Below are 17,045 nucleotides of genomic sequence, written 5' to 3'. Positions count from 1 at the left end.
ATCCAGAATCGCCTAAGTATTAACCTTCTCCGAGTGTGCACTACACGTCACACTCGGGGGCTTAGCTGCGATCCAGAATCGCCTAAGAACTAACTATATCCGAGTGTGCACTACATTTCACACTCGGGGGCTTAGCTGCGATCCAGAATCGCCTAAGTATTAACCTTCTCCGAGTGTGCGCTACACGTCACACTCGGGGGCTTAGCTGCGATCCAGAATCGCCTAAGTATTAACCTTGTCCGAGTGTGCACTACACGTCACACTCGGGGGCTTAGCTGCGATCCAGAATCGCCTAAGTATTAACCTTCTCTGAGTGTGCACTACACGTCACACTCGGGGGCTTAGCTGCGATCCAGAATCGCCTAAGTACTAACTATCTCCGAGTGTGCACTACACGTCACACTCGGGGGCTTAGCTGCGATCCAGAATCGCCTAAGTATTAACCTTCTCCGAGTGTGCACTACACGTCACACTCGGGGGCTTAGCTGCGATCCAGAATCGCTTAAATACTAACTATCTCCGAGTGTGCACTACACGTCACACTCGGGGGCTTAGCTGCGATCCAGAATCGCCTAAGTATTAACCTTTTCCGAGTGTGCACTAAACGTCACACTCGGGAGCTTAGCTGCGATCAAGAATCGCCTAAGTATTAACCTTCTCCGAGTGTGCTCTTAACGTCACACTCGGAGACTTAGGGAATTCCACGGACCCTCAATGAGGCTCACGCAGATGTCAAAACAACTGACATGTTCCGAATGTTTGCCTTTGGCTTCACCAAGAAACGCCAAACAAAAACCCGAATCAAAATTGCATCAGAAGAGCAAAAATTCAATTTAAAGCTCTAGCAAAGATAGTTTACTCGGTGCGGATCAAGCTTACCCGCACCGATCTAAGAATGTGACGGCCAACAGCAGTGGCCAAAGTTTCTTACAGATTAACACTCGACATACCGAGGATAAAGTTTTTTCACGCGTCAGCTGGGTCGGCGTCAGGACTGGAGGGCTCCACGAAGGTGTCCAAGTCGATTCCGTCGGTGATGCGGGTAGCACTCTCAAGGAACGTCTCCATGAAGTCTTCGAATCGAAGCTTCTTCGTGTTGGCGACCTTCAGTGTCTTCAACTTCTCCTCGCGCACCTCCTTGCAATGGACTCGGACCAGGGACAGAGCAACATCTGCACCGCAACGAGCTGCAGATTTCTTCCACGACTGCACTCGGTTGGGAATCTCCTCCAGTCGGGCCATCAGGTTCTCCATCTCCTGCCGCGACTCATCCTATGGCCAAAGTTCCTTCTCAATTCGGCCGACGACCTCTCTCAGTCGACCGATGAAAGGACCCACTTTGCCTACGCGGATATGCGCCCGGAGCAGATCCCGATTGGCGTCCTCGCCGAGTGGCACGTTTTCGCGAATGGACCGCTCCACGTCCGCCGCTTCAGCTTCAGCATCAACGCAAAAGTCTGCAACAAAAGGGCAAGCATATAATAAACGTCGAGTGTCACGCACACAGTACAAGCACTAGGCAAAACATAAGACTTACCAGCCAGACGCGTCATCATCTGCCCAACCCAGTCGCTGACATACTTCTCCTGGGTGGTGCATCGCTTATTCAGGACGACCATCTGATTCGTGAGAGCAGCCCTCTGTTTCTTCATCTTTTCCACTTCCTCAGTCAACACCTTGTTCGCTTCACGCGCCTCCTCCAAGGACTTCTCTCGTCCCTCTAGAGCATCCTTCATGCCGGCCATTGCGAACATAGCCGCATCAAGCTCCCCAGCGAACTGGTTCCTCTCCGCTCTGAGAGCCTCATAGGCCGTCCCCATTTCACAAGTTTTCTGCCACCAAGCACCAAGGAACAATCAGAAAGTTCAACAGTTAAAAGTCTAAGTTCTTCAGACCACTGCCGACGCAAGCGGTCGACAGCGGTCTCGGGGACTACACCCAGTGGGTTCACTAAGAGTGACCCCACTGGCATGCAGCTCAAGCAGGCATGCCCTATTGAGATGCATGTTATCACCTACGCCTACGAGGCCAATAATACCCGACCTGAGTACAAATTACTCTCGGGGACTCTTACAGTAAGTGCACTCCGAGTGCCACAACTACGCGCACTCGGGCATGTTATTTACAGACCTGACCAAAGCACAGACAATATGTGTAAAGACAACTGCCGGTGCAAGCACTCGACAGAAGTCTCGGGGACTACACCCACTGGGTTCACTCAGAGTGAACCCATTGCGAACAACAGATGCTATCCAAAAACACCCAGTGGGTTACAAGAGAAAAGTAAATACTTACTAGCCCACTTACTCGGATATCATCCCGCAGCTCCAGGCTCCGCTGGTACAAGGACGCGACGGAGTCGTAGGCCCTCTTGGCCTCCCCAGCCATCAGCTCCGCCTGCACCATGGCTCCCTTGGCCGCTCCCACCTGCTCCTCCGGGAGACGCCGGATGTTGAACTCGACATTCGATGAGCCTGGCATCGTCGGAAGCTCCTGAGCATCCCGAGGTCCGCTCCAGTCGGCACCTCAACCACCAGCGCCGGTTCAGTCGGCGGCAGCGCCTCAGTCGGCAGCACGTCGGCGGCGAGAGCGGCAGCGGGAGGAGCAGCCTCAAGAACAGGCTCCACGGCTGGGTCGGCTCTCCTCTGGTCCCTCTCGTCCAGGCAAATCGCCCCTGACAGGCCGAATGACACGAGGTCTCAGAAAAAGAAGGAGGCAGAACCTATGGTAGAATAAAACACTCGGAGTCACTACAACGCACCTGGCTCGGACGAGATGACGTTGTCCGTGTCCATGGGGTCATCTTCTTGATGCGCCGGAGAGGTGGCAGAAGTAGCGACTCTGTCGAGTAAAATACATTCGACCAATGAACAAGAATTCACTCGGATATCAGAAGAAATTAGAGGATCGATACACTTACGTGGAGGTGACGGGGACAGCAACCCTCATCCGCGGCAGAGCCTTCCGAGGTTTGGACCCACCCGGTCTGGCCGCCTTGGAAGACTGACCCGCGGGCTCAGCGGCAGCATCCCTGGCCCTTTTGGTGCTCCGAGCACTCGGGACCACCGGGGCAGTAGGCGGAGCACTCGAAGATGCTGGAGGGGCCGAGGGAACGACAGGCTCGTGTCGGCGCTTGGTCCGATGCTCTGTTTGTGGAGGCGGAGAGTCCTGCTCTTCGTCTTCCTCCTCTTCCTCGCTGGTCTCTTCCTCCGACTCCCCGCTGTCGGAGACATATTCAGCGCTCTCCACGTTGCCCTCCTGGCTGCCTTCCTCCTCCTCGGCCGGGTTCCCGTTCGAGACGGGGGAAAACCAGTTGGTCCACTCCTGCATAAAATTCAGTCGGCGACATCAGACAAACGACAAGAATTAAGACAGCTCAGTGCACTCGACAAGTGTCACTCACCTGATTCGGTGGAGGATGATCCGCGCTGTAAGGCTTCACTCGCCGAGATCCTTTGGGATTCTCACAAGGGCCCGTGATTTGGAGCACCCACGAGGTCACTCTCTCCTCAGTCAAGCCCACCACGTTGGTCCGAGTGGAATCTTCGGGCCCCGTGTAATGCCGCATGGCATGGTCGCGAGCCTGCAGAGGCTGGATCCGCCGACCAAGGAAGACCTCCAGCAAGTCTATGCCGGTGAACCCCCTCCTGACGACGTCCACGAGTGCCTCAACCAAGGGCTGAATGTCAATCTTCTCCGCCTTCGAGAGCGCGAGTTGCTTAGGCGGAGCGGGCCGATCTAAACTAAAAGGAGGCAGCCCAGTCGACGCATTCGGACAGGCAATATCCTGGAAGTAGAACCACGTCGAGTGCCAGTTCCTAACCGACTCGCTTAACTGAAGAGCAGGATAACTACTCCGACTCTTCTTCTGAAAACCTAAACCCCCGCAGAGCTGGAGGAGATGCGTCTTATCATCCGACTGGCTAGTCGTTTGATGGTTTGGGATCTGGCGGAAAAGATGTGTTTGAACAAACCCCAATGGGGAGGGCAGCCGATGAAACACTCGCACAAAACTATAAAGGCAGAAAGATGGGTGATGGCATTCGGAGGAAAATGGTGAAGTTGGGCCCCGAAGTGATTCATGATGCCCTTGAAGAAAGGATGCGGGGGCAAAGAAACGTGGCTGGATGACTACCGAGTGGCGGAAGCCTCCATGGCGGCGACGACGCGGGAGGAGCTGGGGAGGCGGGGCAGTTTTCCCTCCCGCGCGATGTGTGAAGAGGAGTGCGGGTTGGGGGGAGTTTTTCCGCCCAACCCTCACTTCTACAGGCTGGGAAGGGGTTTGAGGGTTGGACCTCTAATATTTTTTACGGGTTTAAGGGTTCTAGTCTACGCCGTTTTTTCGATGAAAACAGTAAAAAAACGGTTATTTTTAAGGATTTGAGAGTTTGAGGGCTCTACTAGACATGCTTCAGCCGATGAAATCTCAACGGGTCAGAGTAACCACGCAGAAAGGAGCGCACAGCCTACGCGACGACGCAGCAGAGGCCAAGGCCGTCGAGATGCAGCCGGAGCAGCGCGGCGGCGCAAGCGCAGTCGGCGCGGCCGTTAAAGTTAACGGCGTCGTAGACCTCCTCCCGTTCCTGCGCGGCGTCCCCGTCACGTACCGCTTCATCAAGCACAACGTGAGTAGTCCCTCGCCAGTCCAACCCACGCCAAGGCCCCCCCTTCTCTCTCTCCTCGACACCCCGCGACTCGAGCGCGCTCGCCGTCGCCGCCGCCCCCGTCTCGCTTCCGCAGCTCCGCCCCCTCCCCGTGGATTCTCACTGAAAAAACTCGCCGCGCGCAGGCTACTCTCGAGGGATTCGTCGCCGAACGCGGCTACGCCTGCGCCTGCGACTCGTCCTGCGGCTACCGCCGCGACGGCAAGGTACGTGCGCGCGCCCCCCGCCCGTCTCGAGAGGAGGATCCGCCCGATTTGGGCGAAAATTGAGGGGTTCGTTTCGTTTGCGCGCGCAGGCCTTGTCGGCGGTGGAGTTCGAGAAGCACGCGGGGGCGAAATCCAAGAACCAGAACGGCCACATCTTCCTCCCCAACGGCACCTCGCTCTACGGCCTCTTCCACGCGCTCAGGGAGGTGGTGGACGAGAGCTTCGCAGCGGCTTTCTTTGAGGCTGCCGGGGTGCCAATGACGGTGCCCGCCGCCGCCGCCACCTGGCCGCCCCTTGCGCAGGGTCAGCCGCCGAACAGGGAGACGGAATTGCTTCAGGCTAGCGACGTGACGATGGAGCAGCCTGCTTGGGCTGTGCAGATGCAGGGGGATTTGAACTTCGAGATTACGAGCGAGGAGGCGAATGCCGGCTTGTCTCTTCTTGACTTGAGGTTAGCAATTCCGCTGACTGATTTGTGTTTGGTACTCTGTCTACTGGTGTCATTTCATAGCAAAGGTACAATGGCCTTTCCCTTGCATCAAAATCGATAGCAGTCTGGTAGAATTGTACAATAGTGACCAGATTGAGGAATTATGATGTTTGGATGGATTGGTAAAACTAGAAGTTCGGGACTCATTGCAGGATTGTTCAGTCATAATGCTTCCTTTTTATCAGGGGAAATAGTCCAGCCACCGAAGGGGAACCTATGCAGGTGGAGGGCATTGAGTGGCCTTCTATGGAACACAGCTTGAGTTTGATAGACGCCGCAGAACAGATTGAGAACGCAGCCCGTGGTGACCATGAGATGCCTGATGTGCTCCAGGTAAGGATTACAGCTGGTGATCAACCTAGGGATATTGGCTTGTTCACAGCCACCCATCTGAAAGTGATGGAAACGAAGTATCAGCCAGTGCGAACATCAGAAACCAAGTACAAGCCAGAGAGTTTACTTAAGGATGTTAGAGGATTGCTGTCCACTGGGCTTCTTGAAGGTTTCAGGGTGACCTACAAGAAGAATGGGGTGAGTGTTATTTCTTCAGGCAGTGTAGTTGTAGATTCAGCATGGAATGGTGATTCAGTGTAGTTTAATTTCATATAAATTTCATTTGATGGTCCTTAGGTGGAGATGACTGGGCGTATAGATGGACAGAGATATTCCTGTGGGTGTATGGAATGTGATTACAGTAATGTGAGCATTCTGTTATCTTGACTGCGGCACTGCACACATTGATATTCTTGTATCTGTACCTGTGAATTCTGTGAAAAATCAAACCTGACCTTGTGACGCGTGATCAATTGTAGATAATGAATGCATGTGAGTTTGAGCAACATGCTGGCCAGTCAACAAACAACCAAAATGATCATATATTTTTGGACAGTGGAATTTCACTGTATAAGTTGATACAAGTACTTAAATATAAAAGACTAGACTTGCTTGGGGACCTGATCGAAGAACAGACTGGTCTCGCTCCAAATCTGATTGAATATGGGAAGTGGAAAGGTATTTTCATTGAGTACCCAAAGCTTTCTCACTTTTGGTTGTATAATTTTAGGATCTGATAATCTTTATATTGGTCTATCTTTTCTCTGTATTGTGATGATTTCAGCTTCTTTTCAAGTGGAAAATAATGGTTTTGTTGATGCGCCTTCACATACTTGTTCAACTCAAAGGTGAGTTACTTTACATGCAAAAATCAGTGGCCCATATTCAGATTGTATAAAAACCCATTAGTTTTCCTTCCTTACAAGAGCTCTGTTATGTTATCTCTGTTATGTTATGTTATCTGATATTTACACATTGGGGTGGGGTTGGAGGTGGGGGTGATGGGGGCTTGAACCTCTGAATAAGCCCTTAAGTTAAACCAAGGAAATATAACTCGATGCTATATATTTGTCAGTACAGATGGGACTAAATTTATGCTATCTTTATAATTTATAAGCTACTCCAAATTCCAGCAGAATCTTACTAATTTGAAACGAGCTTATTCCTCGGTCTTCGCCATTTTTTTAATGTGTACTTTCTAATATAAGCTTTTGTAAGTACTTGCATTTTGAGTGTCATAAACCATCAGAATACCAGACTGACTTCAGCTTTCGATGAAACTCCACTGCTAGTTTGCAGGAGTCGTCTGCAGGAGTGACAAGCCATGGAACCTTAGCCACTACTTCGGTAAATTCTTTGAAAAAATCTGCTAGCAATCACATCTCAAACCTGAGCTGGAATGCATTCAGGAGGCCACGGTGGCAATATAAACGAGCAAGTACTCAAACTTCAGCTCCAACCTTGAGTAAAAGCCCTGAGAAAGGAACTTCGGGTCTATCTACATGCACTTCAATGAAAAGTGTCACTGTAGAAATTCCTAGTGAGAACATTGCAGATCCGCTTAGTTCTGAGGATATAAAGCCTAATTTTGCAGCAGATGCTGCAGTAATATCAACCTCATCAGAGTGTGATCCTGTAGATCTGGCATTTGCTTTGTCAAGCCCAGTTTCAATTGTTCAAGAGCCACCCCTGAGTCACCACATGGACTCAAAGACAAAAGAACCGCGGCGAACAAAAGTGAGGTAAGAAGTTAAGCTGCAGCATTTTGTTGACATGTCACATTTAGGGGATCTTGCTGTACATTCACATGCCATGAGATTAAAATGATGCATAATCATCGATATGCGTCTTATTTTTGCCTCAGGGATAACTCCTTGCACCCGCTGGTTTTCAAGGAAGGCGGCCTTCCAGACCTTACTTTGTTAACTTACAAGTTGAAGCACGGAGAGGTATTTTAGATAGTTGCATGGACTATGTTTTCCACACTTGCAGACTTTTTAAAGACTCTTAAGACCACTCGCACTTCTGTTTTTAGGTTCTAAAGCAAGGCTATAAACGGGGGGCAGGTATAGTCTGTGATTGCTGCAATCAAGAGGTACCTATCTTAAACTTGGCAATCAATAAAGTTATTTTTTAGGAGGCATTTATTATTATGTCCAATAACCAATGGATGATTGTGTTATTCTCTTTCGACTTCAGCTTACTCCCTCACAGTTCGAAGACCATGCTGGAATGGGGAAAAGACGACAACCGTAAGTACCACAATTTTACATGGAAACTTGGGTCTAACTTGAATTTATTGACTCATAAGAGTTAAAAGTTCTTAAAGTGTCATTCATGAAAGTGTTTGTAGAAGTTCCATCTCAAAATGATGTCTCTGTTCTTCAATTCATTTAAATGGAGCCTATATTTTTGTTTCAGGTATCGTAATATTTATACCTTAGAAGGATTAACACTTCATGAGCTGGCACTAAAACTGCAAAACAGTTTAAATTCAAATGGAGTCAGCAGCGTTGATTTCTCTGACATTGATGACCCTCATAACATTGCTACTTCAGGTAAGATCCTGTTTATTTTCACTGAATAAAACCCAGTGGCAATGTGATGTTAAGATTTTCTTCTGTTTATATGTTGCATTTTGAGGGGTTATCTTCATTATTTCTCTGAATGTTAGAATGTGCCCTTTGTGAATGTTACACATATTAATCAATGCCACCTTGCTGCCCTGTTCAAATGAGATTATCCTACTCCCTACAGTTTGACATATTTGGTAGCGTAGTGTCATTTTTAGTTAGTTTTAGACTCATAGGAGCTGAGAGATAAGAGTTTGCTTGAGGACCAACAGTCACCATGTCGTGGAGGTGTAATGCAAACTAGAACAGGGCCCATGCTTTTCATTGAGCATAACTAAAACTAAAGCTGGCATATATACATAAATTTGTACCCAAATGGAATAACTCGTCCTTTGCTTAAACATATATAAGCTAAAAAGTACAGGGTAAATCAGGCTATATATCTTCTGCGAAAATCCATGTTAGGTTATTGCCTCATGTAGATTTTCCAAGGCAGGACCGTTGTGACTTGGGATCTGTCATCCAAATATCTACAGAGATCAAGGTATGGTAAACAGCCATCGTGTTTTATGAGGAGAATAGTTTTTCCTTTGGAGTCAGTACTGTGGAGTGCAAAGCTGGCACTAATTCATACCTCTAGGATCTTCTGTCGAAAATTAACTCTAGACAACTTGGGTAGTGATTAGGCAAGCTGATGCACTTCTCTCATGCTACCTGGACACGGCAGTGTAGAACAGTAGGGTAGTGGAATATTGCAACTTTTGGAAAGGCAGTGTGGCCTTCAGGCCAGGGGTTTCATGTACATGTATGGTTCACTCCTCTCATTCCTCACTCTTTTGCCTTCCAAGGCTTTGTTCTTACTGTGCAAGAGCTTGTGGAGTTGGGTTTTCTGTTGATTTGCGATCCTATTCATCAAAGCGTACTTTTTCTGCCATCCAGTTTTTCTATCATTTCCCCTCTAATTCTTCTTTGGCTTTCATTCTAGTGCAGTTTTATCTTCAGCCGTGGGGATTACTCTCTTATCAGGCTGGGCGTTCGGGTTTACCCGAAATTTTGGGTCGGGTAATTTGGGTTATCTAAACTTTGGGTTTTCAAAAACGGTGCCTGAAATATCTCTGAAAAATCTAAAAGTCAAAAATTAGGGTACCCGATATTTCGGGTTCCGGTTTGGGTAATCTCGAATTACCTGAATCATACGGCGGCTTGTCGCACTCGGCTGCTTGGTTTGGTCGCTGGACATGGATGAATATGGCGGACGCCTCGAGCCGGGGACGTGGACGGCGGAGTGGCAGACGCCTTGAGCTGGGAACGTGGACAGAGGACGCCTCGAGCCGGGACATGGATGGCGGACGCCTCGAGCCAAGGATGGTGAAGACGGATGATGTGCACCTTGAGCCACGAACGGGGATGATGGATGACAGGCGCCTCAAGCTGGGGATGGAGACGTTGAGCAGGGAAGGGGTGGACAGCGATGGCGGGCCTGGGCGCCTGGCAGTGAGACAATTGCAAGCGTCGCGAGCGCCGAGCGGCTCTTTTGAGCATTGAGCGACCAGTGCTGGTGGTGTGTGTAGCGCTTGCAGTGGCTACATCTAGCTCGGGAATTGGGGGAACAGGGAATCTCTCTACGCTTTTTGACTACTTAGTTGGGCCTGGGTTATGTACGTGTAGATGGAACGAGGAAAGGCTGGAAGGGGCTATCTGGCTAGGCCAAAAACAACGTAAATGAGCCACTCACGGAAAGCTGTTGGCTTTGCTATCAGGCTTCGGGGTTTTCGGGTACTGGGAGAAAATACCTAAATTTCCCAAATAAAAATTCGGTTTTCAAAATTGTTACCTGATGTACTGCTTGGGTTTTTTGGGTTCGGGTTTTATGCCCGACGTGACTCTCTTAGTTATATAGGATATTAAGAAATTTTGTTCTAGGGATAGAACCGATTTCAGAATTTTGTTATAAATAAATGAGCAGCGTATTTTTTTTAAAAGGAAAGCTGTAGGATGTGACAGCAAAATGAGCAGCTGCACATTTCTCGAAATAGGCTTTCGCCCCGCTATATATATATATAGCAACCACATGATACAACCTGAAACCACTGCTGGGGCAAACAACACATCCACGCCCAAAAGAAAAGAAAGAGAAAACAATGCAAACACCGATGGCTTAACGAAAACAATAATGACCCACAACCGCTGCGTCTCCTCCAGAATATTCCCACCACGATCCAAGCAGCTAGATCCATCGCGTACCAAGCAGCACCTCCAAGAAGGATAATGACGACGACGACACTGCTGCCCGGACAGGTCCTAGGGTTTCCCCCGGTACGCTCTGGGGAGTGGGGAGGAGGAACACCCGACACCCTTTAGGAAGGAAGTGTGACACTCTCAAGCGTCACCATGTTGGTGTCAAAAGACAAGGATTTCTCCCGACCCCCAAACCACCACCTCCCGGACAATCAGAGATGCTCCACCAAGCATGCCATCCACCAACAAACGCCAGCACGGTCTTGCAATCACCATTGTCGTCTCACCATGGCCAACGTAGCAGCTGCACATTTCCTTCATGTACTGGACTCTGCATGACTTGGTTTCCTTCCTTGGTGGTGTCTGCCCGCGGGGTATGTACCACTCCTAGATCCACTGTGACTTTGTACTTTGAGATTCACATACTGTGTCTGTAATGTACATTGTGTGGCCTTAAGATGAATCTATGATTAACTGGTAGTTCGGAGAGGGGGGAGGAGGAGGGGGGTACACATGGTAATATATTTACCCTTCAGACAGGGAAGCAATGATCATACATGGACTCCATATTTGAGTTATGTGAGTACATAATTTATGGTCGTCAATCTTTGTGACAATTATTTGCGTTATTACAGGTTGTAGGAAAGAACCTTCTTCCACCAGTAGACCTCCCATTGTTCCATTGAAACGAACATTACAAGGAAGAGTTGTTGATACTGAGAGCTGCCATTTATGTGGGTAAGAATTAGATAATGTACACTGTTGAATTCGCATGATTATCCTTCACATGTAACTCTGCACCTTTATTTTGACAGCAATACCTGTACGACGATTGGGCAAATCCGTGAAGACATGCTTATCTTCTGTAACCAGGTCATCTGACAAGTTCTTTTCTTATTAGTGTTGTCTTTGATTGTTGGAACTATGTCTTGAAATCTATGCCTTAATCATATCTACAGTGTGAGAGACCATGCCATGTGAAATGCTACAATAGTGGACTTCAAGAAAACAATGTATGTGACTAACCTTTCGTTCATATGTGGTGGAGAAGAGCTTATCATGGTGAAAGACATTGCTGACTCGTTGTATTGATTATTTCAGGAACCTCTGAATGTTTTGAGAGAATATATGCAGTGTCACTTCTTCTGCTGTAAAAAATGTCAGTTACTTCGCGCTTCTTTGCACCAAGAACTGAATAAGAGGGAAAAGATCAGACATAGAAGATCCAATGTTTGTTGGCACCTTTTAAGTGGAATGAATCCGAGGCGCGATGTGCAGCAGTACATAGATCAGGTTACTGGAATCTTCAAAGTAAGTTCTTTCTGTGAGGGATTTATGGCTTTAATTCTTAAAATCTTTTTGCGCCAATAATAAACTTCCCAACCATGTCACTTTAATCTCTGTATTTATAGGTTGCGTTTCCAGACACGGCTGCACAGGAGACTGATATCATCCGAGATATGGTTACTGCGTAGGTTCTTGACTGAATTTGCAACTCTTAAATGGTGTACGAATAGTCATATCAATGTGCATCTGGCCTGCATTTTTTCTGTCCATCTAGTCAATTCAAGTAAATAAACTAAACCACATTTTTTGCAGCGCGGATGTAGGAGGAAAAAACGATTTTAGAGGAATTTATTGTGCAGTATTAACTACAAGCAGGTAACTTTTCTGGTCAAGTCATGTATTGTTTTATCAGTTTTTGCTCAACTGGTCTGTGCAAAGCAATGACACTAGTATTATTTTCAGTCTTTACATTTGTGTAGCTAATATAAACTGCTAATGGTTTGGTTTCTGGAACTTGAAATCGGGAGAGGAACAAACAAGCAAGTGTTTTATTTTGTATTTACATTATGTAGTTAGTTAATCATACTTTTTTTTCTCTGTATGGTCGTATTGCAGTAAACTTGTTGTGTCAGCTGCGATTCTGAAAGTGGGCACAGAAGAAGTTGCAGAACTTGTCCTTGTCGCTACACATAATGAGTGCAGAAAAAAGGTGGGAATGAACTTGCATTGTCTAGTCGACAATAGTGAACTCTGTCAGTTATCTGACGCAATTCCTTTTCTTTTCATGCCTGTATGCTAAGAATGATGTTGGGACTTATAACTGGAGAATGTACATCTGTATATGATGAGCTTCTTAAACACTGCAGTACTGTAAAAATGTTTTGTTAGTATAACAACTTGGAATATGGTTTAGACAAGAATTGCACGGATTCTAGAGCATATACTGTTAGAAGTAGACCTGCCGGTTGTTATATATTAGGTCCTTAATTTGCTTCTTTTTCTTTTCTTCTATAGACCAGCAAATAATGAAGGCTTTTACTGTACTGGTTTGATACTTCACATAACCAACGTAGTAATGAATTTAACACACATGTGTAGCAACTAATCCTTAGGTTTTGGTCTGTCTCTGTGCAGGGCTACTTCAGACTTCTCTTGAGACAAATCGAATCACATCTGACAGCCCTGAATGTTCAGCTTCTTACGGCGCCCGTTGATCCTGAAATGGTACCAATCTGGTCCAAGAAGCTTGGCTTCACCATTTTGTCAGATCAAGAGGTGATCACGTACTGTTCTTTTTCGTTTCCACGCTTCCCTGCTTAGCTTGATCTAACATCATCAATATCACTCCAGTAGTGCTAACTTACTTGCACTTCTATTGTTGTCCTGTTGCCAGAAGTCGTCACTGCTAGAGGCACACCCCTTGGTGATGTTTGAGGGCCTAACATTGATGCAGAAATCGTTAGCTATGAAGCCTGATCTCGAGGTTTTGAGTAACGAAGTTACAATGGGAGAACCGAGTGCACAGACTTTGTAGTTTGTAGCTTATGTTCTCCAATGGATGATTAGAAGCTAGACCTTTGTATATATGGCTTTGTAGCGTATATGTAACGGCGTATGCTCTCATGTCCGAGTGCTTTAGGTGCCTCATTTTAAGCCCGTGAAGTCAGTTAGATAGATCTTAGAGGTTAATCCGTTGCAGTGGTAATGCTGTGCCAGCAGGTCGTATTTGGTGGAAAATCTTGAGCTCTTTGAGTCTCTTAACAATAAGCAAAGGAAAAGCCTTCCTGCCAGGGTGCCGGCCGAATCGATGTGCCGCACGCGAGTCGTGCGATCCGCATGGATCTAATGGCTGCGTTGCCTTATATGACAAGTCGCGTGGGCCCGTCACAAATCGTTCCCCCTTTCAAAACTGTATTTATTTTCTCTCACAGTCGTCGTCTCTTTCCTTGGGTTCTCCTTTCCTTTCGTTCCTTCTCTCTTCTGTATCAGGTTGGGTTCTCTTCTTTCCTTTCGTTCCTTCTCTCTTCTGTATCAGGTTGGCGTCTACTTTTTGTTGGAACCAATTTGTGACGGATCTGACACCTCGGAAAACGGTGTTGCTTTCGTGCTGCAACCGTGAAACCTGCAGGGCTGCAAATGGCGGTCCGGTGAAGTTGCATGGTCGCCACGGTCACCATTGAGTTTTGCTACAATCAACGTCTAAATTTGCTACAATTGTCCACTAAAAAGCCCGCATCCACGTTTATCAGAGTTGCAACCTGAATTTGTCGATTTTTTTTGCTACAATCGGTGTCGATTTTTACTACAATCAGTATCAATTTTTACTATAACCGTTCACTAAAAAAGTTACATCCACGTTCGTCAGAGTTGTAACCCAAGTTCGTTGGATTTTTTGCTAGAAACGGTATCGTTTTTGCTACAATGGTTCCAGCCAACACCTGTAAAAGCTACAGCCGGCGGGGAGCGTGGCGCACGCCGCCGTGGGGCAGTAGGCCGTGCTGAGCGCGCGCAGACGGCCGGAGGAGTCAACCTTGAGGAGCATCTCGGTGGTCGACGCTTTTTGCTACAATCGGTGTCGATTTTTGCTACAACCAGTATCAATTTTTGCTATAACCGTTCACTAAAAAAGTTACATCCACGTTCGTCAGAGTTGTAACCCAAGTTCGTCGGATTTTTTGCTAGAAACGTATCGTTTTTGCTACAATGGTTCCAGCCAACACCTGTAAAAGCTACAGCCGGCGGGGAGCGTGGCGCACGCCGCCGTGGGGCAGTAGGTCGTGCTGAGCGCGCGCAGACGGCCGGAGGAGTCGACCTTGAGGAGCATCTCGGTGGTCGGCGCGGGCGGCGACGCGAAGCGAAGGCTGAAGACGGTGTCTCGGTCGTCTTCGTCGGCGGCGAGGAGGAAGACACAGGACGCTGGAACTGCGGCTTTTCGGGAACGAGGATGGCGAACGGCGGTGAGCCGACGAAGTCATCGACGTTGGGGTGGTCGGGGAGGGGTAGGGTTTCTCTCGCGTGTGCGACGTTTTCTTCAGATCTGAAAACATGCCAGAGTAAGAGCGCTGGAAAAAGTACACAATCTTACGGTTATGCGGGGACGCATCTGGCGTCCAGGATTGAACCGACCCAAAGTTTGGGCCCGGGCAGATTACTGCCCATAAGCAAAAGGCAGGACAGCATCTTGAGCCGCGATGAGCTAAAATTGGGAAAATGTTAGCCGCATGTAAGTGGGCTACTTTCTACAGATCTAAGCAACGGGAAGATTTTCGCAGATAATCGTGTGAAGCCACAAAGAGCAACATTATTATCTAAAAAAGAGGAACAACATTATCATTTTATGTATCAATACAGGTAGTAATGCCAGAAACTTTCTGTGGCTCGAACAACAACCCAAAGCATCTTACAGCAGATTAATAACCATAAACGCATGAGAACAGCATATCCATGCCCATGCTAGGTGATATGTATGACTAGAGGCTAAGCAACTAACCACACCATCCTACAGTTTTATTTATCGTGAAGCCAGTGTGCGAGGAAACAGTATCCGGCTGAGGGGCAGGCTTCTGTTCCCTTTGTTTTGCAGGGTCGACAAAAATGACCCATCCATCAAGAAACTTGGCATTCATCTCCTGCCGTGCAGTCTCGGCTTCTTCTAAACTCACATACCTTACAAAACCAAAGCCCTTTGATCTCCCAGAAACTCTATCTGTTATGACTTTCGCTGCACAAGAGGACACGCAAGATACAATGAGCAAATGCAACTGAACATTGATTGAAACATTACTACCAAAGCAAGCCTTGTACCTTCAAGAAGCTGTCCGAAGGGAGCAAACGCGCTCTTGAGTTTCTCATCCGTAGTTAGCCTTGAAAGGCCTGCAATTGCATTGCGTATAGAATATATGACCACGCGCATGTGAAAAGAAGAAACAGCGCAAAGCAGGGCTTGCTATTTACCATCCTACACTCGCAAAGTTTCAGTTTTGCGACATGTAGTTACCGAGACCAGCAATTAAAGTCTATAACACAAATGCAGGCATAGGAGCTTCGGCATGGTATGATTCAGCGATGCAGAAGCCATACCAATGAAACAATTCAGAAAACAATCTAATTGATAGTGCAATGGTTTACTCGAATTCGGCATATCAGTTGTTAGATATCATTAGAACAGAAGTAGCACAGTTAGATTTATTTGCACAGAGAGCATCTACATCGATTGCTCTAATTTGCCAGGACAGGATTAGAGCACATGGTAAATACCTAAAGCTATCCCCAATTCATACCCACAAAAATGGGCTCGCCCTCTCCCCTAGACCAACTTGTAGGGATGTGGTAAAGAAAAAGCTGCTATGCGGGTTGGGAGGGGAGGAAAATCGTTACCGCTGACGAAGAGCTTGGGGGTGGTGAGCGGCGGCACATTGGCGACCTCGGTGTCGTCGCCGAAGATGGTCGACGGGGGTGGCAAGGTGGGGGAGGGGGCCGAGGAGGAGGAGGAGGAGGAGCAGAAGGCGGCGCGAAGTACAGAGGATCGGGAGGATGAGAGGGAGGTTGAGCCGAGGAGGCGGCGGAGCAGTGTGGAGGAAGACGAGAGGGCCATGGCCGGCGGCTAAAACCCTAGCTCCCGTTCCCCCTCCTCTGGTTTAGCGTTCTGGGTTCGTGGGAGGTGTCTCACAGCATCTCTACCACACCCCATATAAAGTCGACACGATCATTTACAGTTCACGAAAAAATAATTTTACGGATTGACATGGACCGCGGTTGAGTAGATCCTGTAAAATGGATCCGCATAAAAGGATATTCGCATCTGCTCGGCCGTCGTCCACGCCGACCCAGAAAATCTTTTACTTTCATTACAATTTCAGTCATGAAAACATATTTAATTGCTTCTTTATTTTCTTCAAATGCATTGGATACATCGTAATTCATCAAATCTTTGCTAAAACAGCAAGATCAAAGAAAACTGTCGATGAATACTCACAACATATGCCGTAGGTAGGCTAAAGTCGGTGAGAATCGAAGTGGCAACGAAGGGCGCTGGGGGCGAGGTTGGTACAAGCATGGAACGCACGATGTACCCAGGTTCAGGGCTCTCCGTAGAGATAATACCCCTAGTCCTGCCGGAGTGTATGATGTATATGGATGGGATTACAAGGTTGCTCCTGGAGCTGTATTGCGAAGGAGGAAGAGGGGAGCAGCCGGCTCGTCTCTGCCTCTCCTATGTGGTTGGTGAGTGTGTGTGTAATCTCTTGACCGACCC

At 47.8% G+C, this 17,045-nt stretch overlaps 2 protein-coding genes across 2 annotated transcripts; one reads left to right on the top strand and one right to left on the bottom strand.

The window, feature by feature from the left end:
* The first annotated feature begins 4,454 nt into the window (after window positions 1-4,454).
* On the top strand, window positions 4,455-13,661 carry LOC123448997. Its single transcript, XM_045126058.1, has 21 exons — window positions 4,455-4,625; window positions 4,790-4,870; window positions 4,960-5,321; window positions 5,546-5,891; window positions 5,991-6,059; window positions 6,173-6,371; window positions 6,478-6,541; window positions 6,986-7,435; window positions 7,558-7,642; window positions 7,729-7,788; window positions 7,893-7,945; window positions 8,115-8,251; window positions 11,140-11,242; window positions 11,320-11,377; window positions 11,464-11,517; window positions 11,606-11,815; window positions 11,917-11,975; window positions 12,104-12,166; window positions 12,407-12,500; window positions 12,926-13,066; window positions 13,185-13,661. Exons 1-21 carry the CDS (start codon window positions 4,503-4,505, stop codon window positions 13,323-13,325), a joined length of 2,952 nt encoding a protein of 983 aa, XP_044981993.1. The 5' UTR covers window positions 4,455-4,502; the 3' UTR covers window positions 13,326-13,661.
* Window positions 13,662-15,100: 1,439 nt separating this feature from the next.
* Window positions 15,101-16,445, bottom strand: LOC123446637 (organelle RRM domain-containing protein 2, mitochondrial). The gene is made up of 3 exons (XM_045123208.1): window positions 16,169-16,445; window positions 15,596-15,664; window positions 15,101-15,512 (listed from the first exon to the last, which is right to left on the bottom strand). The coding sequence occupies exons 1-3, from the start codon at window positions 16,383-16,385 to the stop codon at window positions 15,277-15,279; spliced, it is 522 nt and encodes a 173-aa protein (XP_044979143.1). The 5' UTR covers window positions 16,386-16,445; the 3' UTR covers window positions 15,101-15,276.
* Between the last annotated feature and the right edge of the window lie 600 nt (window positions 16,446-17,045).

Source organism: Hordeum vulgare, chromosome 4H (genome assembly GCF_904849725.1).
Source record: "Hordeum vulgare subsp. vulgare chromosome 4H, MorexV3_pseudomolecules_assembly, whole genome shotgun sequence".
Lineage (NCBI taxonomy): Eukaryota > Viridiplantae > Streptophyta > Magnoliopsida > Poales > Poaceae > Hordeum > Hordeum vulgare.
Note: the sequence above shows the minus strand (reverse complement) of the source record. Positions and strands in the feature narration are given on the sequence as shown.